General features: G+C 53.1%; 1 protein-coding gene across 4 annotated transcripts in view; it reads left to right on the plus strand.

Annotated features, from left to right (window-relative positions):
* The window catches only part of RGS9 (regulator of G protein signaling 9), a 63,843-nt gene extending 57,354 nt beyond the window's left edge, over window positions 1–6,489 (plus strand). For all 4 annotated transcript variants that reach the window (XM_061145035.1, XM_061145032.1, XM_061145033.1 and 1 more), the window contains 2 exons: window positions 3,014–3,462; window positions 6,104–6,489. In XM_061145035.1, coding sequence (XP_061001018.1) covers window positions 3,014–3,462; window positions 6,104–6,254 — 600 coding nt within the window. In that variant the 3' untranslated portion in view covers window positions 6,255–6,489. The remainder of the gene's footprint in view (window positions 1–3,013; window positions 3,463–6,103) is intronic.
* The last annotated feature ends 20,484 nt before the right edge of the window (window positions 6,490–26,973 follow it).

Genomic DNA, 26,973 nt, shown 5'->3' on the forward strand with positions numbered 1-26,973 from the left:
CCATGTGCCTTGCATGCGCTGCTTTGCTGTTTCACGCCCGCGGTGGGTGTGGCCTGGGCTGCCGGGGCTGTGGGAGCGGGGAGCATGGGGGGAGCGGGCAGAAGAGGCACCTTGCTTGAGTGTACAGGCTGTTCACCCAGAAGGAAGGACCTTCTCAGGCAGGTGAGTGAAGCCGGATGGGAGCCACTCTTTACCTGTCCTGTCGTTCATCCTGGGGAGGAGCAGGTGCTGGGGGAGGGGATGGGCTGGGGGAGTGCCCAGAGTCGAGGAGGAGGGGGTGCGTGCCATCACGTCCCCTGAGTCGGGCCGCATCCTCTCCATGGGCCTCGGTGTTTTAGTCTGTGAAGTGGGGTCATAACAGGAGTTGATCACAGGCTGAGTGAGTGAGGTTTAAGGTGACGCCCTCAGGTGTCCTGGGTGAACTGGAGGGAGGAGAACCTTGCGGCCCTCTGTCTCTCTGAACAAAGACCAGTCTCAGTTTGGCATTTTGGCCCAGCACCCCAAGTCCTGCCCAAACCCCGTAGGCAACGGGTTGGCAACGTGGATCAGTAGGCAAGCAAAGGCTTTGGGGGTTACACGGACCTGGGGTCAGAGTCTCATTGGGTCACTATATGAGTTAACAATCGCTGAGTAACAAGTTAGCATGAACAGCCACCATTTATGAGCTTGCCATTGGCCGGGTGTGGCTTGGCAGGATTTCCAGGCACACAGTCAAGGTGTCTCTGGGCTGTGTGAGTTCTTACTGGAGGCTCAGGAAGAGTCTGCTTCCAGGTTGTTGGAAGGATCCCGTCTCTTGTTGTAGGACCCAGAGCCCCACTTTTTGCTGGCTGCTCTCAGCTTCCAGAAGCTGCCCAAACTCCTTGCCTTCTGCTCCCCACCCTCCATCTTCAAAGCCAACCGTGGAGAACCCCAGCTTGTTGGATTTCTATCCCCAGCCTCTCTGACTTCTGTCTCCGGCTTCTAGACTCAGGATTGAAGGGTTCAGGTGAAGAGGTCAGTGTCACCAGAACAATTCAGAGTCACCTACGCCGTACCCCACAGCCTGCTCATGGGGGTGACCACCCAGCACATTCACAGCTCACACCCATCCTGAGGTCTTGGTGGCCACCCTAAAGTTCTACGTTCTGCAGTCACTGGTTTGCAGTGGGAGCCTGGGGACGGTACCAAACCGCTCCGGCCCTCAACATTTGGTCTCTAAAATGGGGCAGTTGTAGATTCGCAGGGAACTGGCATGGAGTAGGTCTTCATAAACCTCAGGGCCATACACCTGACAGTCATCTCCCAAACCCCTCATCAAGGCCAGCCGTCCCTGCTGATATCAGCATTCTCTGCAGACTGTGTCCCGCAGGGGAGACATGAGTCCCTGTAGGAGGTGGCGTTAGAAGCACAGGGTTCGGCTCCTCACACGACCTGGCTCTTGCTTACTTGCAAAGCAGCACCCTCGGTGTTTGTGAGGCTTTGCCCCCCAACTCAGGTTCCCCTCCAGTGGGTCTGGGGTGAGTCTGGGATCTGCATTTGTAACGGACACCCCGTGCGATGCTGACCTGTAAGCATCCATTGGGCATCACACATGTAAATTGTGGAGCTGGTGAGCCCGGTTGCAAAACCTGCTGACCGTCCTTGTGTTCCTGGGCTTGGCTCCTGGAAGTCTTAGTTTTCTCATCTGTAAAATGGGCATAGTAAGTGTTAGCTGCTGTGTAGGTACCTGCAATAATCGACATAAAGTTCTCAGCCCAGAAACTCGAATTTCTGAGCTTCTCAAGCATGTTAACAATAATCACGATGGTGATTAGTAAGCATAATAACCCCGTGGCCCTGGGTCAGGGCCTTGGCTCTGGTTGGTCGGCCTGTCCGAGCAGTGGATCGGCATCAGTGGCTCTGAGCTGCTGTTTCAGAATCTTGCTTGAGCTTCAGGGAGCAGGTGGGAGAGAGTGGGGACTCCCTCCCTGCCCCGAGGGCAAAGCCCCGGTGGTCTCTAGGCCTTGCTTTTCTTCTGAGGGCTGCTGGGGGCTCTGCCTGCCCACCCCTCCCTCTTCAGGCTGGGGCCCACATCTTCCTCAAGGGCATGGGTGCCCGCAGCCGCCTTCCTTCTGCCCCAGGGGATGCCCAGGCCCCCGGGGCAGACGCCCCCTCTCAGCCGGACGTCCGTGCGGCTGTGGCAGTTTCCCTGAGGTCAGCCCTCTCTTGGAGGCAGTGTTGGCCCAGCTCTCCCGGGCATGCCCCGGGACCGGCCCATCCCCCAGCCCCATCCACACTGGGCTGAGAAGGGCCATGGCAGGCCCTGGGGGACACAAACCCGACGGGGGAAAGCTGAGACAAGCGAGCCTCCCTGCCCGGGACTTGATCCTGACGCCCCATCTGCTCGCGCGGAGCTCTCGGGCTCCTTCAGCCCACCGCGCCCGGCTCCCCGCTCCTGCCCCGTTGGTTGGGGACCCAGGGCCGAAGCCGCCCAGGGCGGTTGCCTCAAGGAGCCTCCTTATCTGTGTCTCCAGGCTCCTCCTCCGCAGGGGGCCCAGGCCCCACTGCGGTGCCCGTGGGAGGCCCAGGAGAGGGTGGCCACGGCCGTGTGTCGGGGCTCAGGATGCGGCAGCTGGTCTCAGGCCTGGGAGGATCCGCACAGGCCAGGGCTCCATGTGGCACCTCCAGTGCTGTGAAGAGGGTTTTAAATGCCTGCAGACCACAGCTGGCACCAAGGCCGGAGCGGGGACAGGATGATGCCCCGGGGTGGAGCCCGTACTCCTGGAGGTGGAGTTGATGGGCGAGGGGAAACCCCAGTCCGGCAACTGGCATCCCAGGCCTGGAGGAGCCTCCAGGGTGCCCGGGGAGGCGGCCAGGGCTTTGGGAGCCTGTGCGAGGCCGTGCCATCCTCCTAGGGGGCTCGGGGCACCCCTCCTCAGTCCCCAGGGGCAACCAGAGGGGGCCTGGGCTCCAGCCTGGAAGGGGCCGAGCGGGCGGGGGCGGCCTGCGGCGCGGCAGCCGTGCCCTTACTCCGCGTCTCTCTCCTTCCCTGCAGCCCGGCCAGCGCTTGGCCCCCAGCCCCCACCTGGCTGTGTACACCGGGACCTGCGTGCCCCCGTCTCCCTCCAGCCCCTTCTCCCCCAGCTGCCGCTCCCCGGGAAGGCCCTTCCCCTCGCCTGGCCGCTTCATCCGGCGGCCCAGCAGTACCGTCTGCCCCTCACCCATCAGCGTGGCTCTGGAGGGCTCCCCGGGCTCCGAGCGGAAGCGGGAGGCTGGCGCGTCAGGGGCGGTGGACGGGGCCTCCATGGACAAGCCCCGGTCCCGGGCCCAGCCCAAGGCGCGCGTGCGCCTGTCCCTCGGCCGGTTCCTGAGACGGGGCTGTTTGGCTTCCCCTGTCTTCGCCCGGCTCTCCCCGAAGTGTCCTGCTGTGTCCCACGGCAAGGTGCAGCCCCTGGGGGATGCCAGCCGGCAGCTATCACGACCGAGGTCACGGAGAGCAGCCAAGTAAGGATGGAGGGGGTGGTGTGTGTGTGTGTGTGCGCGCGCACGAGATTGTGTGTGTGCACACGGGACTGTGTGTGTGTGCACATGGGGAGTGTGTGTGCACACGTGGGGATTTTGTGTGTGTGTGCACACGGGATTGTGTGTTTGAGCATGGGGATTATGTGTGTGTGCACAAGGGATTATGTGTGTGCACACAGGGATTGTGTGTGTGTGCACATGAGATTGTGTGTATGTGTGCACATGGGATTGTGTGTGTGCACACGGGGATTGTGTGTGCACATGGGATTGTGTGTGTGCACACGGGATTGTGTGTGTGCACACAGGATTGTGTGTGCACATGGGATTGTGTGTGTGTGCCCATGGGGATTGTGTGTGTGTGCATATGGGATTGTGTGTGTGCACACGGGAGTTGTGTGTGTGCACACGGGATTGCGTGTGTGTGCACATGGGGAGTGTGCACGCACACATGGGGATTGTGTGTGTGTGTACATGGGATTTGTGTGTGTGCACACGGGGATTATGTATGTGTGCACATGGGATTTTGTGTATGTGTGCACATGGGATTTTGTGTGTGTGCATACGGGGATTGTGTGTGCACACGGGGTTGTGTGTGTGCACACAGGATTGTGTGTGTGTGCACATGGGGAGTGTGTGTGCACACATGGGGATTGTGTGTGCATGCACACAGGATTGTGTGTGTGTGCACACAGGATTGTGTATATGTGTGCACACAGGATTTTGTGTGTGTGCGCACGGGATTGTGTATATGTGTGCACACAGGATTTTGTGTGTGTGCGCATGGGGATTATGTGTGTGTGCACACGGGGAGTGTGTGTGCACATGGGATTTGTGTGTGTGCACACAGGGATTATGTGTGTGTGCACACGGGATTGTGTGTGTGTGCACGGGGATTATGTATGTGTCCACATGGGGATTATATGTGTGCATGGGGATTGTGTGTATGTGCACATGGGGATTGTGTGTGTGTGCACACGGGATTGTGTGTGTGCACATGGGGCTTCTCTGTGTGCACACGGGATTGTGTGTATGCACATGGGATTGTGTGTATGCACACAGGGATTATGTGTGTGTGCATACGGGGATTATATGTGTGTGCACATGGGATTGTGTGTATGTGTGCACATGGAGATTGCTGTGGGAATGTGTGTGTGTGCATGTGTGCACACGGGTGTCTGGTGAGGACCCAGGTTCTGTGGTCTGGGGTCTAGGGCCTGGGGGCTGGGCAGACGGAGGGGGTAGAGTGCTGGGTGACCAGGAGGATTCTGGGAAAGCAGACCCCATGGACAAACCTTTGGCCTCGGGACCCTTTCCAGACTCAGCGCTGCTCTCTGCTGTCTTCCTGGGGGAAAGGAAAGTGAAGTGACGTGGAAGTAATTCAGCCGAGTCCGACTTTTCTCCTGCCCTTGGACTATACAGTCCACGGGATTGTTTTTCATCTTTCCCCCTTCTATTAACATGCTCTTCCAGGCTTCTCTGGTGGCTCAGTGGTAAAGAATCCACCCGCGATCGAAACCCAGGTTCGATCCTTGGAGAGGGAATGGCTACCCACTCCAGTATTGCTACCTGGAGAATTCCATGGACAGAGGGGCCTGGTGGGCTACAGTCCATGGGGTCTCAAAGAGTCAGAACGACTTGGCAACTAAACAACACCACAACCCTCTTCCACCCGCCCTGCCCCACCTAAAACCTTGGCCTAGTGAATTTGTTGCATTTTTAAAGGTCAGGAAATCTCAGTGGCAGTGGTAGGGCCGCCCCCTCCCCGGCGTGGGGGCCCTCCCCTCTCCCCCCCTCCTGCACACATCTGCCCTGGGGGGCAGTCAGGGGGGCTGCAGGGCGCTGACAGCGTGCAGCCTCCATTCAGGGCTTTATCCCCACTATGGGCGGCAAAGCAAGACGGACCTCTGAGATCCCCCTGCCCCGAGGCAGCTCTCTGGGTGAAGAACAGGGGCTCCGGGGTGCACTTGAGGGCTCCAGGATCTGGAGCAGAAAGAAGAGTTACGGACAATGCGACACAGAGACTCAGCCCCACCTTTGTTCCGTCTGGGGGGAGGCAGCGGGGAGCACCCCTCCACCCACCACCACGCTCCTGTGTTTTGGCCCCACGTGGTCTTGGAGACGGAGGCTCCGTGCTGAGGTCTTAGGTTGCCATGGATACCCAGGTCTCCAGCCTTGACTGTGCGCTGTGCATCCCGGTTGGGGGGGATCCAGGGGGAAAGAACTTGTCAGTTGATTCCTCCCGACGGGCTCTGCTGAGGGAATGTTCTAGTTTGTGGCCACAGCAGGCTTGGGGCTTTTGAAAACCTCTGTGCTCAGCGGCCATCACGTCATTAGAAGTTGGTTTAAAGGGGCTGAGGCCTGGGTCCTGGTATGTTCTATAGGAACGTCTTGAATTCATCAAAACTGTAAAAACTGAAGCCGCTTGCAAAGGGAAATAAAGTGTTCTCAGGAAAACAGGAGCCTCCCTCGACCCCCAGTGAAAGGGGTCCCCCCCAGCCCCGAGCGGGTCACTGCACACACAGCTTCCAGAAAGAACCTGAGTCTGTGCCTCCTTGGAGGGTTGGGTGAGCTGGGTGTGGCGACCTCCTGTCCCCACTCACCTGCTCTGCTCATGTGTCTGAAGCTTTTTCCAGATCAAGATGGACGTGCCCATGGGGAGCGGGGCTTGCCTGATGGACTCGGAAGACACGGACCCCAGAGCACCCAGGGAACAGGCTGCAGAAAAGGGTGTCATCTGCCCCTGGGAGAGCCCGGCGGAGGGCCATGCTGGCTGAGCCTGGGGCCTTGGGCTAGGGAGTCGCTCCCACAGGGTCGGCAGGATGGGGCCACAGGACCCCCTGGCTCTGGGACCAGAGTGCACGAAGATCACACGTGGGGGCCGGAGGGACGAGACGGGTGGGCTCTGGAGAGGAGCGCTCCGGGTGGACGCCCCATGGCCAGCCCTTCCCTTGCCCCCATCGTTTCTCTTGTCACCAGAAGAAAGGCATGTGGACCAGAGGACCTGACTTGCTGCCTTAAAACCAATAAAAGGTTAACTTGTCAAAGTGTTTTTGGATTGGAATGTTATTGTTCTAGTTTTATAAGCTCTCTATGAGTTCTTGCCTGCTCAGTCCCTCCAGTCGTGTCCAACTCTTTTGCGACCCCATGGACTGTAGCCTGCCAGGCTCCTCTGTCCAAGGGATTCTCCAGGCAAGACTATTGGAGTGGGTTGCCATGCTCTCCTCCGGGGAATCTTCCCGATCCAGGGATCAAACCCTGGATCTCCTGCATCTTCTGCATTTTCAGGCGGGTTCTTTACCACTAGTGCCACCTGGGAAGCCCTTTATGAGATCTTATTTATGCGATAAACTCAGGTCTTTGGTTTTCTGAACCAAGGGAACTGAATCACCTCCAAGAGCTCCCTGCATGTATAACTGGTTTGTGTGTGATGCTCTATTAAGCAGAGCTCCCTGGGGGGAGCTTGGGGCTGGGCCATCACACGGGAAGAGGGGGCTGGGAAAGGCACCCTCCTGGAGTGCCAGGCTTGCTCAGATCCACCCCAAAGCAGGGGGCAAGGTGGGATGCGGTGGGCCAGGGAATTGCTGGGGGAATCGCTGGAGAAGGGAATGGGGCTCTCAGACGCAGCGCAGGGCCGACCTCTGGGCCGACCTCTGGGGAGGCAGGGGGCGGGCCCCGGATGGCGGAGCAGTTCCGGGACTGACTCGGCGAGGTTGCTGGGGTGTCCTTGAGCCTGTGTCTTTCGAGGGTGGCTGTGCGTTTGGACCCCGCTGTAAGGGCGTTGGCCGGGAGCCTCCGTGGCAGCCTGGCCGTGGCGTGGACACGCTGGGGCCGCTTCTGGAGGTTTGCGCCCCAGTCGCCCCTCCCTCCCAGCTCTTCTCCAGTTATCAACTCAGCACGCTGGACAGAGCGCCCCCACAGTGAGTCTCTGCGGGGCCCTGGGCAAGCAGCCCGGACTTCTCACTTGGAATTCCTCTAGAGCACTGGTTCTCACCCCAGTTCTCACTGGGCCCAACTTTGTCACAGGGGACGTGAGCAGTGTCTGGAGACATTTTCAGTTGCCATGGCTGGGGTGGGCCTGTGTCGGGGTGAGGGTGGGGGTTTCCTGGCTTCCAGTTGGCAGAGACCAAAGTGAAAGTGAAAGTTGCTCAGTGGTGTCTGACTCTTTGGGACCCTGGAGTCCATGGAATTCTCCAGGCCAGAATACTGGAGTGGGTAGCGGCTGTTCCCTTCTCCAGTGGATCTTCCCGACCTAGGAATCGAACTGGGGTCTCCTGCATTGCAGGCAGATTCTTTACCACCTGAGCTACCAGGGAAGGTGCTGCTAAGTGAGCTACAATGCATGGCACAGCCCCCACCCACTCCCCGACAGATGCTGGCTGATGGGCTCCGCGGTCTCAGCCGCAGTGGAGGAACCTGGGGCAGAGGTCACGGGTCACTGCCTGCGTGCTGGGCACTGTTGCTTTCTGCCCAAAGCCCTGACGTGTTGCCCTGAAGGGTCCGCTGGGATCATGCTTGAATTGGACAGTGGGTTGAAATTAAGGGTTTACGTGGTGATTAAAACATTTCTTAAAAGTTGCCTGGAGACTTCCCTGGTGGGCCAGAGGTTAAGGCTTCGCCTTCCAACGCAGGGGGTGCAGGTTTGATCCCTGGTCGGGGAGCCAAGATCCCACAGGCCTCGCAGCCCAAAGACCAAAACAGGAAACAGAAGCGGTATCGTAACTAATTCAATAAAGACTTTAAAAATGGTTCACATTAGAAAAAAAAAAAAAAACAACTTAAAAAAAAAAAGTTGCCTGGAAAGTCCTCGTAGAAAAAAAGGTAAGTGGTTTGCCAAACCACTTATTATGTTCTTCACCTTTAATCCTCAGAATTCAAGAGCCTCTCACTCTTAACCTCAGACACTTACCTTATTTGGCCCACAAACACTGGGGCTGCCGGGCCATCTCTCTGCACACATCAGGAGATGAGTTGGGGGTAGGTTTTCTCCCTAAACCTGAATCCACTGCCCTGCGGGGAAGCTCAGAGGCTTCAGCTCTGAAATAGCATCTCATCTCAGATTCTACAGAGTCCCCTCTCTTGGGCTCAGAGGAGTCCCTTAGGAAGAGGAAGGGAAACTTTCTCCCAGAGAGTGAGCAGGCAGTCACGTTTCTTGGAAGGTGAGGAGGCCAATCCATTGAAATGGTTTTCCCCGGTGGCTCAGACGGTAAAGAATCAGCCTGCTGTGCAAGAGACCTGTGTTTGGTCCCTGGGTTGGAAAGATCCCCTGGAGGAGGACTTGGCAACCCACTCCTGTATTCTTGCCTGGAGAAACCCATGGACAGAGGAACTTAGGCTACAGTCCATGGGGTCGCAATTGGATGTGTCTAATTGCGAAGCTGGTCTGAAAGGAGATGAAGGGCAAATCCATGTCCTACCGGCAGCCAGTGTGTCTGGAGACAAGGAGAATTTCAGCACTGGGCTTGCACACTCGTGCCAGGCGGCTTTGCTCCTGGGCGCCCGGGGTCCTGCGGACAAACCCTGCCCGGCATTCAGTGATGGACGATGGGCTTTGTGGTTGCCTTAGCCGAGCACGTGTATGTGCTAAGTCACTTCGGTTGTGTCTGACTCTTTGCGACCCGAGGGACTGTCGCCTCCAGGTTCCTCCTCTGTCTCCTGCATTGGCAGGCGGGTTCTTTACCACTAACGCTGCCTGGGCAAGCCCTGCATTAGGGGAAAGTGCAGTCACAGAGAGCCCCAGGAGGAAGGAAGGCAGTGGTCCACACATGAAGGAATTTCTGTCTCCGTCACATGCTGTTCAAAGGCAGGGATGTCCCGGGTGGGTGGACTCCAGGGAAGAGAGACAATCAAGGGACCGGTACAGGCCCTCGGGTCCCAACAGTGTGAGCGGGGTAGGGGTGAGGGGACACAGGTCTCGGGCTCCACGGCCTCAGAGGCCCTGCCCCGCACTCTGGGTTGGTCCCCTCCCGAGGCTTCACCAGAAGGGGGAGTTCCAGGCTCACGGATCCCCAGAGAGAGGCAGCGTTTCCTCCTGGGGACTCGAGACTGGAGTGAGAAGGAAGCGGGCCAGGAGGAAGGTCCTCTCCTGGCTGGAAAGCCAGAGAGAGGGACGCGGGGAGCGGAAGGGACCGGGCCTCCTCCTGTGCTCAGCCCCAGAGCCCCGGGGGCCGCTGAGCTGCAGGCTGACAGCGGCCTGCACGGGTCTCCTGGCTGCTGTGTCCCGGGGGCGATGGGGGGGCCGGGCCGTTTCTAGTGGCTTTGGTCAGTGTTGAGACTCTGCAGAAAAACTCCCGCGGGAAGAAAGCTCCCTCCTCACCCTGTGGACCATGGCCACGAGAATCCCTCACTTGGAAGGTCATCTCTGCATGTCCACCCCCGACTTCTGGACTGCAAACTGATTAACTCGCTTCATCTTTCTCTGCAGGCTGCCCAGACGGCTCTGGTGATGGAGAGCTCACCCGCCAATTCAGGAGAGGTGAGAGGTGAGAGGTGAGAGACGCGGGTTCGACCCTGGTCGGGACAATCCCTGGAGGAGGAAATGGCAGCCCACTCCAGCATTCTTGCCTGGAGAATCCCGTGGACAGAAGAGCCTGGCGGGCTACAGTCCACGGGGTCACAAGAGTTGGACAGGACTGAGCATGCACACACGCGTCTTTCCCTGCTCAGCCTGGGTGGCTCGCCAGCTCCCCCATGGAGCAGGTGAGGCTGGAGGCTGGGCCAGGCAGAGGCACCTGGACGGGGGGTGATGCACAGGGCAATAAGCGGTGTCGGGACTCTTGGCATCTTTGCGTGGATGCAGAAGACAGAAAGGTCCAGGTTCCTGGAGAACAGAGAAGCGAGGAGCTGCTTCCCTCCTTCTCTGGAGGTTCGGCCCTTGAGGCTGCTGACGCCCCCACGCCCTCCCTGGCAGTGAAGTCTGTCTGGAGACGTGCGTGTGGTCCAAGTATCACACTTACCAGGTCTCAGCGTGTCAGCTGCCAGCCCAGGCCATCCTGACCGCAGAGAATGATTCAGGCCCCTCAGGTGCACCGGGCCCCTCGTGGTGGGAAGACCCACCCAGGAGAGGCTGGCTCCAGGCTTGCCGAAATCGAAGAAGCGGGTTCTGCCGACGACTGCTTAAAATTCATGTTGCCATGGCAGCGTGGCATCAGGCCACGGGTGATCCGGCTGCAGGGAGCTTTCATCTCGGGGAAGGCAGGGTTTCTTTTGCTCTTGAGCTGGCTCCAAGGGGACACTGCCTTGGGGTCAAGCTTTGGCTTTGCTCCTGCGCCTGGGGATTGTCCCAGCAGTGGACAGCTGGGAACGGGAAGACAAAGAAGGGGGCTCTCAGAAGTCGGCTAAGCCCAGAGACTGCGATTCTGGTTGGGGGGGAGTTGGCTTGAAACCCTCCGGGCAAGAGATTTGGGTCTGAAGAGAGAGCAGTTGAACGGTCTGTAAGGAGGGAGGCATCTGCTCTTCTCAGCTTGAGAGGGAAGCGCCAATGAGAAGGTTTGTGTGTGTTTAGCGGCAGAGCCAAGGAAGAGCGTGGTTTATCTCCAGATGTGGCCTGGCTCAGCTAGTCCTAACAACCTGAGTAATTTAAGGGTTCGTTGAACAGCCGTCATGAGGACTTACTGTGTGGCTGGCGCTGGAAGATGCAAGAATGAGTCACGCGGCTTACACGCTTAAGGACTTGCTGGGTAGTCAGGGCACTAACGACAGTGAAAGTGTCAGTCACCCAGCGTGTCCGACTCTGTGCAACCCCATGGAGCCCGCCAGGCTCCTCTGTCCATGGGCTTTCCCAGGCAAGATACTGGAGCGGGTTGCCATGCTCTCCTCCAGGGGATCTTCCCGACCCAGGGATCGAACCCGGGTCTCCTGCATTGCTGGCAGATCCCTTACCGTCTGAGCCACCAGGGAAGGCCCAGGGCACTAAAACCTGCATTAAATGGTGCATGCCACTGTGTATAAATCAGACAGCTAGCGAGAGCCTACAGTATAGCAGAGGGGACTCTCCCCAACACTGTGGCGACCTCAGTGGGAAGGAAATCCCAGGAAGAGAGGACACGTGCACGGCCGCCGCAGGTTGCTATAGGGCAGGATGTTGTCAAGCAGCTCTACTCCAATAAAGACTTTTAAAAGTGATGCAAAGCAGCGTGTCATCAGTTGCCTAGAGACTTCAGAGAAGGGAGGGTCACCGCACGGGTGCCGTCGGGGTTTTCATAGGTGACTCTAGGTTGAGCCTCAGTTGATGGGAGGAGGAGGAGGAGTGCATTCCAGTTGGAAGGACCGCAAGGAAGAACGGGTGGCCACAGGATAGAGGGGCAGCATCAGAGGATGGCCCAGGGTCCGGTTTACTAAGGGGCCGGGAGGGGGTGATGCTGCGACGTAGGCTGACCCCAGAGCTGCGCACAGGGGGACGGGCTTACCTCGATGGGGGACAGGGGGTCACAGAGACTGAGCGCGTCTGGTTAGAGTTGCACTTCGGAAGAATGTGTCCGGGGGCAGAGTTTGGGGTGACGGAGCTACAGCGAGCTTGTGAGACCGCCACAGGGCTCAGGAGGTACGGGGACCACATGAGGGTGACAGTGAGGGGGTTCGCAGGGACAGAACAGCCAGAGGCCACACCGGCCTGGACACGTCGAAAGGGGCCAGGAGAGGTGGGGGCGAAGGCTGCTGAGATGGGGAGCCTGAAGCATCGAGAGAGGAGCTGCCCTTCGATGGGCCAGGAGGCCAAGAGGAGGTGGCGGGTGGGGAGACAAATGCACGACGCTGAGTCTGGAGATTCCGAGTGGGACCAGCAGAGGAGCCGGAAGGACGGGGAGCCCTCGTGGGCATCCTCAGACACGACAGGGGCGTCGAAGGCCTGGTGTTCTTCGAGCAGATTGGCAGGCAGGGCGGAGGGAGATGGGAGGGAGATTCAGGAGCAGAGCCCGGGGCAGGGGGAGTGAGTGAGGAGGAGCTGGAGGAGTGTGGGGGACCGGCTGGAGACCACGGGTGCACGCTGGTGGTGCCGGGGCGGCCGTGAGCTGATGTCGTGAGGGTCTTCAGGGGCAAATGCCTCAGCCCCACCACTTACTTCTGTGTCTGTGTGTCTGATGGTGGGGGAGAAAGACGGTGGGGTGATCTGAGACGGTAGCTCCACACACATACATGAGCACATGTACAGTAGAAAGCCAGGGGGAATTTGCTGTCTGACCCAGGAGCCCACAGCCGGAGCTGTGACGACCTCGAGGGTGGGGTGGGGAGGGAGGTGGGGCGAGGCTTGGGGGGCACGTGTGTGCCTACGGCTGATTCATGGTGATGTGTGCAGAAACCACCACAGGATTGGGAAGTGATTATTCTCCAGCTAAGAATAAAATTAAACAAAAAAACAATGTGTCCTTTGGTCCTTTCTCCCTGGAGGCTGACGCTACATATCTGCCCTCATAAGTCACATTTTTGGTGACTTTCAACCCTTTCTTCTTTTTCCCAAGACATGGCTGAAATTCCCTGGTGTTATTACTTCTGTATAGTACATAGGAAAAAATGCTTAGTCCTCAAACAACATTTTCTTTCACCTTTCTGTTCACCCAGCTGACTCATACTGTGTGACGGCTTATTGCTGTCCTTCAGCCGTGCCTGACTGTGACCCCATGGATTGCAGCATGCCAGGCTTCCCTGCCCTTCACTATCTCCCAGAGTTTGCTCAAATTCATTTTTTTTAATCCCATGGATGTCTTGAATCACGTGACCAATCAAGGCTGTCTCAGAGCTGGCTTCTGGGGAAATCAGAGCCACGTCTTCCATAAAAACGCAGCGTGTCTGAGCCGTAAAGCATGTGCTGCGTGAACAGAGGAAAAAAAAAGGAAGGAGGTGAGCTGGAGCGTCAACAGCAACAACGCCGCTGTATTTCCTAAAAGCAGACCCTGAGATGAAGACGCGTGTGCAGGTGATACCCGACGGGAGCGCTTCCGGGAGGGCCTGGTCAGGGATGGGGAAGCCGGGCAGGGACACGGAAGCCAGGCCAGAATGTGATCTCGGGACACAGGCTCTGCCCGCAGGGGGGTCTGGCATGAATCTGGCGTGTATGTTACGCCTCCGCACGTTTTCTACCCCTTCACATACAGTCTGCCCCCCTGCCCCTCCCTTTCTGCACACTTGGGCGAAGCAGCTGCAGAGGCCCTGAGAGAAGCCTTGCAAGGGCGTCACAGGTGCTGGCGGTTAGGAGCAAAACCACACTGAGCCCGGAAGAGGGGCTGCAGAAACACCCGCAGGGATCCGCGGCCTCTCAGGGCAGCTCCAGGGCCCACTGCCCAGTGACCGTTTCTGAGAAGCAGGCATACGTGTGATGGTCACACCTTTAATACACTTTAGCAAAGTGAGTTTCTGCGTGTTAAGAATATGTTATTTTAGAACTGGAATAAACACTAAAGTAAAATGTTAGACCATCTCATTACTATTTTCCTCCATCCATTAGTCTGTTTTCTTTCCCTCTTTGATAAACTCCCTTTAAAGAACATTTAAGAGAAATTTAAGATAAATTTTATTTATCTTTCTTATTAAAAGTGGTACAAGGACTTCCCTGGTGGTCCACTGGTTAAGCCTTTGTCTTCCAATGCAGGGGTGCAGGTTTGACTCCTGGTCAGGGTGTTAAGATCCCACATGCCTCAAAGCCAAAAAACCAAAACATGAAAGGGAAGCAATAATGTAACAAATTCAATAAAAAGATTTTAAAATGGTCCACATTTTAAAAAGTCTTTAAAAATGTTTTTTTAAAAATAAAAGCGCTACTAAAGCACTACACGTTCATTGTAGAAAACATAGAAAACACAGATAAGTAAAAAGAAGAAAATTAAAGCCCCCAATCCTAGCATGCAGAATGCCCACCGTGATCACCTTCAAATTTATTTTCATGAGTGTATGTCAAATTCAATTAAGACAGTACTGTAAATATCTGCTTTTTAAGATATTTAGACAAAGTTTTACAATTGAAAATAGTTTTAGATTTACAGAAATGTTGGAAAGTAGTGTAGGGAATTCCCATATACCTTTCACCCAGTTTAATACTTGCTTTTTTTCACTTAATTTGTCATGAACAATAAATGTTGTTCTCAACAATATTCATCTCAACATCATTTAAAATAATCAGACTGTGTTCAATTGTAAGGATATTTATTGAACTAATCCCACTTTGTTGGATATTTGGGGTATTTCTAATTTCTCACTTTTACAGGTGTTTCTTACCGCAAAAAAATTCCTAGAAGTATTGCTTGCCAAATGAGAGGAAAAATCTGAAGGCTTTTCATATCTGTTGGTCACTTGACTTCCAGGAATACGCCTTCAGCAGAATATGTGAGCTCCTGTTTCACCTACTGTGGTATTACAATTTAAAAGTATATTTTTTAAAAAACACCACTCACTTGTATGTTCATCTACTACTCAGCCGTCTTCACAGAAGCATTTAGAATGAAGTTTAGAATTTAGAAAAGATTTAGAATAATGACCGAATACCTGAGTACTGCGGCCCTAACCTCCGCCCCGGGGCAGGTCCCACGTCCTGACTTGGTCTTTGACCGGCTGCCTGATGCTTTCCGGGGCTTCCAGTTGGCACTAGTGGTAAAGAACCCAGCTGCAGTGCAGGAGACACAGTTTCCATCCCTGGGTCGGGAAGATCCCCTGGCGGAGGGCCTGGCACCCACTCCAGTGTTCTGGCCGGGAGAATCCCACGGACAGCCGAGCCTGGCGGGTACGCCCATGGGGTCGCGCAGAGCCGGACACGACTGAGGGGTGCAGCACGCGCGGGATGCTTTCCACTGGGGCTTTTTGTTGGCTTTGTCCTCCCTTCAGGCCCTGATGCCCGCAGTACCACGGGCCACATTGAGAGTTCAGTGGGTGCTCAGTGGGCCCGCTGTGGTTCACAGACTGGTTTAAAGTTCCCTCATCTGGGGGAAGCTCCTGGTGGGGCAGGGAGCTCAGCCTGGTGCTCGGGACAACCTAGAGGGGTGACGGGGAGGGAGGGGGTTTCAAGCGGGAGCGGACGTGTGTGTGTACTGATGGCTGACTCATGTGGATGTGTGGCAGAAAGCAACACAATATTGTAAAGGAATTATCCTCCAATTAGAAATAAATAAATTGCAAAGAGCTTCCCTCATTTTGGGTGGGACAACTCAGAACCTCCACAGGGGGATCAGCCCCAGGGCCCCAGCAGCTCCGTCAGCAACTCACAGTTCATTGGTTTTCTCGCTTCTTATCTCATTTACCCCAGGGCCTCACGGAACTTTCTGGAATTACCCCCAAATAAGTGACCTCCAATGTCTCAGGCTTTCTCTGGTGAAGGAGGGGTGGCATTGATGATATATGGTGACCAAAGGCACTCAGATCTGAAACAGGGTCTCAGAGAACAGTACTTAGCCTAATACATCAAATGCTTTCTGGCCTTTTTTCTTTTCTCTGTAATTTTGCTGGACTCTATCCGCTACATTGACTTGATGACCCACTCGTGGGTCTCAGCCTGCAGATAGAAAAACCACCATCCCAGAGGGTGGGCGTTCTCAGAAGAGCTGGTGTTGATCAGAAAGGCAGTTTGATAGCTGACCTCTTCCTTGAGAGGCACAGTGAGCTGCTGAGGTCAGCCGGGGTGGCTTCTTACAGCCCGGGGACGCCTCCATTTCATCGGATTTCAAACCAACACTTCTTGTCAAGGGGCTACTACACTGGCCTCTGCTGACCACTCTGGCACGACGCCAGATGGAAACAATGGCCCCCCTTCTCTCTGCAGTCCCTCGGGTCAGCTCCGAGAGGACCAGGGTTCCGAGTGAGGGTGGGGAGAGCAATTAGGAAGGAGGAGGAGGAGGAGACGTGAATTTTCAAAGGTCATCTGGAGTATGATCAGCCAACGCTTGGAGGTTTATTCCAAAGGCCTTTCCTGATTAGAAAAACAACAATAAAAGAAAAAAAGCCCCCAACCCACAAGTGGGGTAGGAAGTCGAAGAACACTTTAATTCATAAGGAAAAGGACTTGAATAATTGATGCTGCCTCCATGCCAAAGATAATTTCAGCTCGCGCTCTATCTCACAAAGACATTTAGCATTGATTGAGATCAAAGCATCCAGAACCCCTGCTGCTAGGCTGAAAGGCAGAACTCGCAGTGGCCTTTCTCGGCTCTGATAATGTCGTCTTTATGTAGTTAATAAACTGCACACTTCAGTCAAACTATATCATTACAGAAGACTTAGGGAGCTAATAATTTAAAAGCAAAGAATTGCCTCTGTTCTTCACTTTGAACTAAACAACATTCTGTTGAATGAGGAGCACATCAAAGTCTTGTCACTATTACCAGTGTGGATTGAGCAGAAGGCCGCACAGAGTGGGTGCTTCAGTCATCAAGGAGAGGGGGAGAGAGAGGGAAGGCATTGGCTGATCCACCCAAAGGCAGTGCTAGATGCGTTATTATTTTTCCCACTATCAAGCATCAGGTGGTCAGCTCATCTAGTGAGCATCATTATTACACAATGTACTTGACCGAGATCACAACGGCCGTTTTTCACCTTGGCCTCATTCTGAACTTCATCTCAGTTACCTTTAGCCTGCCCACCCCTCTGGCCACTCCTGGACTCCCAGGTTAGATCCCTGGGTCGGAAAGATCCCCTGGAGGAGGAAATGGCAACCCACTCCAGTATCCTTGCCTGGAGAACCCCATGGACCAAGGAGCCTGGTGGGATGCTGTCCACGGGGTTGCAGAGTCTTACACACACACACACACCCCACATACACACACACACACACTCACACATATACACACATACACCCCCACACACCCACATACACACTCACACACCCCCCACCCCCCCCACACATACAAACACACATACACGCACATACACACACACGCACATACACACTCACACACACACACAAACACACATACACACCCACACACACACACACGGACACCCACCCACATACACACCCACACACACCCACACACACAAACACACACCCACATACACACACACCCACACACACCCACATACACACCCACACACCCACATACACACACACACACATACACACTCACACACACACACAAACACACATACACACCCACACCCACACACGGATACACACCGACATACACACACACCCACACCCACACACACAAATACACATACACACTCACATATGCCCACACACACCCACATACACACACACAAACAGACATACACACCCACATACACCCACATACACACACCCACCCACATACACACAGATACACACCCACATACACACACACATAACCCACATACACACACACACATACACACACCCATACACACCCACATAACCCACATACACACACATACACACACCCACATACACACACATACATACACAGATTCACACCCACCCACACCCACACACATACACACACACACACACACCCCACACACATATATACACACAGAGACATCTTTACTCTCTCATTTGATTCTGCTGACCATTCTGTGAGATAGCGCCAGTGTTTTATGAATCAGATGCTGAGGCTCAGAGAGGTGATGACCCTGTCTTGGAACCCACAGCTAACAGTGGCATGCCCATGGACGTGTGTGGCAACGTTATATACAGTCATAAACATTTGGAGGGTCAAACAGTCGCCTGCTTACAATGACTTAACTTAAGATTTCTCCATTGCAAGATGGTGCGGAAGTGACGCTCATTCAGTAGAAACTGTGCTTCGAGTCTGGAATTTGGATTTCTTCCTGGCCCATGACATGTGGTCTGATCTTCCCTTCTGCCGCTGGGCACAGGCAGCCCCCGTGGCGCCCGGGCAGCCAGGGGGTCACAAGGGTAAAGAACCGACGCTCCGACAGCTATCCCGGACCTAGACAATCACCCTGGCTTCTCCTTTCAGTCTGGTATTAGTTCAGTAAATTACATGAGATATCCAGCACTTCATTCTAAAATAGGCTTGTTGTTAGATGATTTTGCCCAACTGCAGGCTAACGGAGGTGTTCTGAGCATGTTTGAGGTGGGTTGGGCTAAGCCATGATGTTTGTCTGTTGTTTAGTCGTAAGTTCTGTCCAACTCTTTGTGACGCCTTGGACTGTAGCCTGTGAGGCTCCTCTGTCCACTGGGTTCTCCAGACAAGCGTACCGGAGTGGGTTCCCATTCCTTTTCCAGGGGCTCTTCCCGACCCAGGTATCAAACCCCGGTCTCCTGCATTGGCAGGCGGATTCTTCACCACGGAACCACCTGAGAAGCCACGATGTTTGGTAGGAGAGGTGCGTTAAGTGCGTGTTTGACTTAAGAGGTTTTCAGCTCACTCAGAGTTTGTTGGTATGTAAACCAATGAGTCAAGGAAGACATGCCAGGTGTTTCTCAACACTGGGAGCTGTGAGATAAACCACTGCACCCCAAACAATGGCACAGCTGATAAAAAGGCCGTCACGGTGCAGGGATGGGTCTGTATGCGCCCTTATGCGGAAAAATGAGGTCACAAAGTTGCATCCCACAGGTGTGCGTGTGTGCGAGCGCGTGTGTGTGGACAGTATCTCTTAAACATCAAGGGCTGTTTTGCACCTGCATTTCCCTTGCTGAGCCTCCCCCGAGCCCACTATCTCTGAATTAAATTTCGGCTCTTTGGTGCTCGTTGCCTCCGGGAGGGGACTTGGAAGAGAAAGCAGTGGAAAAGGAGCGATGTCAGGGTTTGGGCTTGAAAATAACAAAGTCTTCAAGGCGGAAATAAGGAGACAGGATGGATAAACTCCGCACCCCCCTCCGCGCTCCACCCCAGAAAAAAAGGTCCTCTGGGGTTAAGGAGGGGGCAGGATGGAGAGAGAAGGGAGATGGAGAGAGGATGAGGGGCTGGGGGTTCCTGAGATCAAACGCTGAGCTTGGCCTATCACTTGGGCTGAACCTGCCAGGGGCTGTGTGGAGGCTCCTTCAAATGTTCGGAGACTCGCTGCTCAGAGCCCTTTGACCCCAGCGGGGAATGCCAGGTGGAGAAGACCTGAGACGGGCCCCCAGCCCGCCCTGTGGCCCACCAGCCTCTCCCAGGCCCTGGGGACCTCGCAGGGCCTGCTGAGGGGCAGCACACGGGTCGAAGGCTGCCAAGACCTACAGACCAGATGCCCGACCCCCAGTTCCTCCCCTTCTCTCCTCCACCCGTGGGGAGAATTTGGCTGCTAATCCAGAGGAAAGGAGGGGATTGACGGATGGCAGTGAATTCCTGCCTGCAGCGGGTCGGGTTCAAGACGAGCTGAACTACAGGAAATCAGCATCTCTTTCTTGCCCACCTGAAGCCATGGACCCGGGATTTATGGACAGGAGAGGAGTACGACTTGGTGGTTATCGCTGAGCGATGTCTGTTTTCTTCTGGATGCTTTCCTGTGTTTTCCATGTGTTTGGCGATAGAACATTCATTAATACTGAAATTAGGAAAAAGCCGTGTGTTTCAGTCCTTTTCCAACAGCAAGAGTGAGAGTTCGCCTTCGCCGAGGAGGCTCGGGCGCTGGCCGGGGGCTGGCTGCTTTGCAGTCATCCCGTCCATCGCTCACACCCTCCACGGCCACATCCTCAGATCAGAATCCGGAGGCTCAGAGAGGTGACGCAACTTGCCTGCAGCGGCAGAAAGGCGCTCGCCGCAAAGATCTGACTCCAAGTCCTGGACTCTTTCCGCCTCACCCCATTGTCTACCAGACAAAGTTTTTTTTCCCTGTGAAATGCGAAGTTAGCCAGAGCATCTGGGTTGGGGCTAGAGATTCCAAGAGAACACAGGTGCTGAGCCGGGCTGGCCTCGCCAGTAAACAGACGAGTCCGTACAAAGGGCGGGCCAGCGTGGGGCCGGGGACACAGCTGTCTGTATGGTGTGAAAGGATGGCTTGCCACGATGAATTATACTGATGCAACAATGAAAGAATCGTTTTTGAAAGAATTGAACTGTTTTTAAAAGACAAAGGCACATGAATTCCACCAACATTGATCCACTCGGCGTAATTTTTGAATCAGGTGGTCTTTTTCTCTTTCTAAGTTACGTCCTCATTGAAGTTTGACATAAACAGAGAGGTTCACACAGAGAACCAGGGTGCAGCCTGGTGGATTTTCACAGGCGTTTCAAGACCCCCAGGAGCCCGCCGGGCACCCTCTTCCAGATTCCTTCCCCTCGACAAAGATAATAACTCCCCCGACTTCTAACACCTGAGGTTAGTTTTGCCAGATTTAAACTTTATGTGGATGGAACCTTCTGAACATTATATAAATGGATCATAAAGGATGTTTATGAGATTTACCTGCAATGTTGATTAATCTTTGTTCAAGCTCATTGACATTCAATATTCACTGGGTGTGTATGCTCAGTCACTTCAGCCGTGTCCGAGTCTTGGCGACCCCAAAGACTGTAGCCTGCCAGGCTCCTTTGTCCATGGGATTCTCCAGGCAAGAACACTAGAGTGGGCTGCTACTTTATCCACTCAATGACTGTATTTATCAAATGTGAGTCTATACAGAAGGTCTCACCCATTCTCCTGCTGATGGGCGTTTGATTGTTTCTACTTTTTTTTGATGTTGTCTGGTGAATGTGTTTCTCTGGGGCAGATCCTCAGGAGTGGAGTTGCTGGGTCATGGGGTCTACACGTGCTCTGCTTTGGTAGATTCCACCAGACAGCATTCCAAAGTGGTGGAACCAGGTTCCATCCCAGCTCAGAGTGTCTGAGATTCCAGTTCTCTGCCCCTTTGCCAGCACTTGGTTTTTTCTGCTTCAGTGGGCGCAGGGGTGTGTTGTTGCTTTATTGAAGCTGAGTACCTGAACACCTCCTTGTATGTGTGTTGGCCATTCGGATATCCTTTTGTGGTGAAGGTCCACGTCTTTTGTAGAGATTTTAAAGAATAATTACTGTAATTCTTTGTGGTGTAATTCTCACTCTGTTGGATTAATTGGACACGTGGTCTCTGTGGTATGACTTTTTTTAACTGCACGCTTTAAAAAAATATTTATTTATCTGACTGTGCCCGGTTTTAGTTTTGACACACAAGATCTCCAATCTTCGTTGCAGCCCGTGGGTTCTATAATTGCAGCGTGAAAACTCTTAGCTGTGGCATGTGGGGTCTAGTTCCCTGACCTGGGGTTGAACCCAGACCCCCTGAATTGGAGCGTGGAGTGTTAGACCCTGGAAAGTCCCTATGGTACGATTTTTTATGTTTGCTTACTTAAAACACATGTCCCAACTCGTCTTTTCACTGATGCCTGAGATGTCTACATCGCACTTTCTTTGGAGGGAAGACCTGAACACATAGGCCGAGAGGAGGGTCTGACAGGTGCGTTGAACTTGTGTGCAACAGGAGCATGTCCAGGTGGCCACGTTTAGCTCAGTTTATGATAAGGGACCCAGGGAAGCTAGAGAGATGGCAGACATCTTAGCAGCTGCATGGCCACAGCCCACAAGGAACAGGAACCTCTCATCATAACTAGAGTTATGGTATTTCAACAGCCAGGCTTTTTCAATAGGGCGGTTCAAGAGCTAGGTGGTTTCCATAGCAATGCCGGTCATCCCATTGAGAAACTTGGTCCTACAGCTGCCCTTGGAGCAGAAGGCATCTGTTACTTCCTGGCCAGCGTGTCCCTGCTGTTGCGGACAAAGTAGCACCAGATTTCTTCCTTCCCATGTCCCTGATGACGCCCTGTTAAGGCTTCTAAGTCTCAGGTCATCCATTGCATCTCCGGTCTTCTCTCCTTTGCCTTTCAATGGTTTCCCCACCCTATTGATCATACTTCTCTCTCTCTCCTTCTCTACAAGACTCATTTTCCAGTGAGAGGCTCTGAGAGACTCTGATCAGATGGCTACCGCGGGGCCCTCCTGCTGAGCAGAGCTCTTCCACTAAACCAGAGGACTGAGGACTTAGCGAGAACTAGTGGGTGAGTCCTATCTTCACTGTGGCCTTTGGCTCTAAAGACCAAGCCAACTTTGAGCTACTTGGTGTACTGCCTCTTTCTGAGGTTCCACTGTGAGAGCCTGAGAGATCAAGAGAGAAAGACTTCTGATCACGTTGTTATGGACCTGGTTTCAGCTCTGTTGTTGTTATTGCTAAGTAATGTCTGACTGTCTGCAAGCCCATGGACTGCCGCACGCCAGGCCTCCCTGTCCATTACCATCTCCTGGAGTTTACTCAAACTCATGTCCATTGAGTTGGTGATGCCATCCAGCCATCTTATCCTCTGACACCCTCTTCTCCTTCTGCCTTCAATCTTTCCCAGCATCAAGGTCTTTTCCAGTGAGTTGGCTCTTTGCATCAGGTGGCCAAAGTTTTGGAACTTCAACTTCAGCATCAGCCCTTCCAATGAATATTTAGGGTTGATTTCCTTTAGGATTAACTGGTCTAGGCAGTGGTAAACCCACCTTTCAAGCTTTTGTTTACATGCACCAGTAAACTCCCTTCTGGCCTCAAGTTGGGTTGGGTTGAGTTTTTGGCACTTGTAACCCGAAGTGTTCAATGAATGTAGTGAGCGTCCTACATAAATATTAGCATGAGGAAACTGGATCAGAAGTTTGAAAGGTGCTCTTGGAAAAAAGACTCACAGTTTCAAGGACATTAAATCATGGAAGAAAACTCTGTCTTGTCATCTCCTCTGGAATGGATGAAACAGAAGCAAGTTTGAGCGTGAAAGAAACGAACCTACAGCCAAGTGAAACTCAGGGAGACTGGTTCTGCTGTGTTTCTGAACCTGCTTCTGACCATTTTTATTGTGATGCTGAACCCTGGGCAAGAGAGAAACCATCTGTTAGCCATGGAACTTCCCTAGTAGTCCAGCAGTTAAGACACAGCACTTCTGATGCAGGGGGTACTGGTTTGACCCCTGGTCAGGGAACTAAGATCCCACACACCTCATGGCACAGCCAAGAAGTAAAAACTTAAAAACTCTTAAAGTTTGACAGCATCTCCTTCCATCCATTCCTCTATTCATCCACCCATCTCTATATTTACCCATTAATTAAACTAATATCAACAGAGTTTAAATAACAGACACAAAAAAGTAAGTCAGAGAAAGACAAACACCATATAATATGTGGAATCTAAAAAAAAATGATACAAATGAACTTATTTACGAAACAGATTCACAGACTTAAAATTTTTTTTTAATTTGATGTGGACCATTTTTAATAATTTTTATTGAATTTGTTACAACATTGCTTCTGTTTTATGTCCTGGTTTTTTGGCTGTGAGACATGTGGGAACGTGGCTCCCTGACCAGGGATCAAACCTGTGTCCCGTGCGTTGGAAGGTGAAGTTTTAACCAGTGGATCGTCAGGAAGCCCCAGACTCACAGACTGGAAACAAACTTACTGTTAAAAGGGGAAGGGTAGAGGGGAAGGGGGTAAGTTAGGAGCTTGGGGTTTGCAGATACACACTACTGTATACTGGAGAAGGAAATGGCAACCCCCTCCAGTATTCTTGCCTGGAAAATCCCATGGGCAGAGGAGCCTGGAGGGCTACAGTGCATGGGGTCACAAGGAGTCAGACACGACTGAGTGACTTAACTCACTACTATACATAAAACAGGTGATCGACAAGGGCCTACTGTATAGCACAGGGAACTCTACTCAATATTCTATAACAATCTATGTGGGGAAAGAATCTGAAAAGGAATAAAGACATGTGAACGTGTAACTGAATCGTGTTGCTGTATGCCTGAAACCACCACGACACTGCAAATCAACCATCCGTCGATAAAAAAATAAAAATTAAATAAAAAACAGCTGTCACAAGGCCTAACGAGGGAGATGACTTCAAGTACTACGTCATGATCAAATTAGCAAGACTCTTCTGTGCCTGGAGGCTGGGACCCTCTTTTGCATTAAAAAAAAAAAAGAGAGAAAATCTAGTTTAGATACTTGCTCATGTCCCTCTGAGGCTGTTCCGTGATGATTCAGATGGTTTTCAGAATGGACGATGACTTAGAGGGTTATATGGTCCACTTTTATCATGTCTGGGATGAGAACACTCAAACTTTCGGTACCCAGGGCCCTGACACCCCCTCCACCCCCCACGACAGCATCACTTGCCTGTGGCGGATCGGTCAGCAAGCCCGGAACGGACTCGGAGCAGCTGCCGTGGTGATGGTGGTGTTGGGGGCCCCCACCCAGAAACCAGGAGTGGAAGAAAAGAGCTGGGGGCCCCGGAAAAGCTGCCTTGGGACTCTCCCCCAACAACTGAAATTCAGAGCGTGTCTGCATACACCGGGAGAGGAAAGGGTTCTGAGCGCTGGCCCCGGGAGCAGGGAAACGCCAGCTCCGGGCAGGCTCACGGGGGCGCCGGGCGGCTCTGCCCAAGAGCTGTTTCCCTGACTCCCTCCTCCAAAAAGGAAATTGCAGGCTTGTTACTGCTTCGCTCAGGACCGGGGATTATGGAGCTTAAACTCTCTCCTTCAAGCCATGTTCAAGTTTTCGACTTAAAAGGGAAATGTTTCATTTTGGGCCAAACGCATCCTCCCCCTTCCCCCCTTCTTGGATGGAGAACAAAGCAATTCAAATCAGAAAACAGAGGGGACTCCGAGAGCAGTGTCCACAGGGACCCGGCTCCCAACTGGATCCGACGGAATTTGATTGAAGTACAGCTGAACCCCTCCGCGTTTGTTCAAATGTCATTTCAATAGAAACGTTTCAAATCTCTGCCAAGGAGCAGCCCAGGGGGTGGCGGGCAGCTTGGGCCGGAGACCACAGGGGCGGACCCGGGAGAAACTGACTCAGCCCAGCCGGGGGTGGTGGGGGGGGACGTAGTGGGAAAGGGGAGAGGGAGGGGGAGAGGGCGGAGGTGGACTTTCTGGGCGCTCTCACACTACAGATGCAAGATGTAAACGAGACAAGAACGCCTGGATTTTGGCATCGTATTTTCCTTTTTTTTTTAAGACGCAGATAAATTCAAAGTCTGGAAGGATTCATGATCGGAAGAGTGACGAGGCTGCAAGATCTGGCTAGTCACCCGCTTGGTGTCATGGCAATCTAACACCAACACGCCACGCTTGTCAGTTTGGAAAGGGGACCGTGTGTCTGGCTGGCCTGGGCTTTGTCAAAGCAACTGCATAGGATTTGGTTTGAGGTTGGGGCTGAGGAGCTGGGTCTTGGTTTCCTTACCCTTCACCGTGAAGGTGGCCATGAGGTTAGTGGTTCGATAGCCAAAACAGCCTTGAAAAGTAAGACCCAAGTTGGAAGACACGTACTTTCTCAACTTCAAAACAGTCAGCTGCGGAAATCGAAGATGTATACAGAGCTATAGGAATCAGGACCGTGTGGTCCTAGTGAAGGATAGACCAGGGACCCATAGAATAGAGCTGAGAGTCAGAACAAGACCACAGCACTCTATTTAACGTGGGAGACCAGCAAGGACCTCCCGCAGAGCACAGGGAAGGGCGCTCAGCGCTGGGTGGCAGCCTGGACGGCAGAAGAGTTTGGGGGAGATGGACACCTGTGTGTGCACGGCCGAGTCCTTCACTGTCCGCCTGACACCATCACAACATGGTTAACTGGCTATATTCCAATGTAAAATAAAAATTTTTTGAGAAGAAGTGAGAGCCTAGAAATAAATCCATATACTTACGATCAATTGATTTTAGACAAATACGTCAAGACAATTCAGTGGGGAATGAGTACTATTCAACAAACAGTGCTGGAACTACGGGACATCCACACAAAAAATGATGAACTTGGATCCCTACCTTATATCGAAGATGCAAACTACCTCAGCGCGGCCAAAGACCTAAATGTAAGAGCTAAAGCTTTTAGAAGAAAACCTGGGTGTAAGTCTTCATGGCCTTAACTCGGGCAATGGCTTTTTAGATATAACGCCAAAGGGAAAGCAACCTCCTGAAAACTGATAAGTTGAACTTCATCAAAATTAAGTGCTGCAAAGGACATGATCAAGAAAGTGAAAGGACACCTCATAGCATGGGGGAAAATATTTGCAAATCTTATGTCTCATAAAGGGTTCACAGACAGCCAACCTAACTTTAAAAATGGACAAAGGGACTTCTCTGGTGGTCCAAGAATCTGTCCGTCAATTCAGGGGACACGGGTTCCATCCCTGGTCAGGAAGATTCCTCTTGCCATGGAGCAGCTAAGTTCCTTCACCCTAGAGAAGCCACCGCAGGGCAGAGCTTGTGGACTGCAACCAGAGAGTAGCCCACGTGAAGCAGCAAAGACCCAGCACAGCCAAAAATAAATGAATATTTTAGCATGAACCAAGGATTTGAGTAGACATTTCTCCAGAGAAGATGTGCAAATAAGCAATAGGCATGAAATAAGCTTGACATCATTAGCCTTTAGAGAAATGCAAGTCAAAACCACAATGAGGTAGCACCTCACACCCACGAGGACGGCTGTAATCAAGAAGACAGTAACAGACGCTGGCAAAGATGTGGACAGATTGGAAACCCCCTCCATTGCCGAGGGGAATCTGAAATCGTGTAGCCATTTCGGAAAACAGTTCGGTAATTCCTCCAAAAGTTAAATTTAGAGTTAGCCTATGACTCAGCAACTCCACATTGA

Source organism: Dama dama, chromosome 5, assembly GCF_033118175.1.
Source record: "Dama dama isolate Ldn47 chromosome 5, ASM3311817v1, whole genome shotgun sequence".
In the NCBI taxonomy this organism is placed as follows: domain Eukaryota; kingdom Metazoa; phylum Chordata; class Mammalia; order Artiodactyla; family Cervidae; genus Dama; species Dama dama.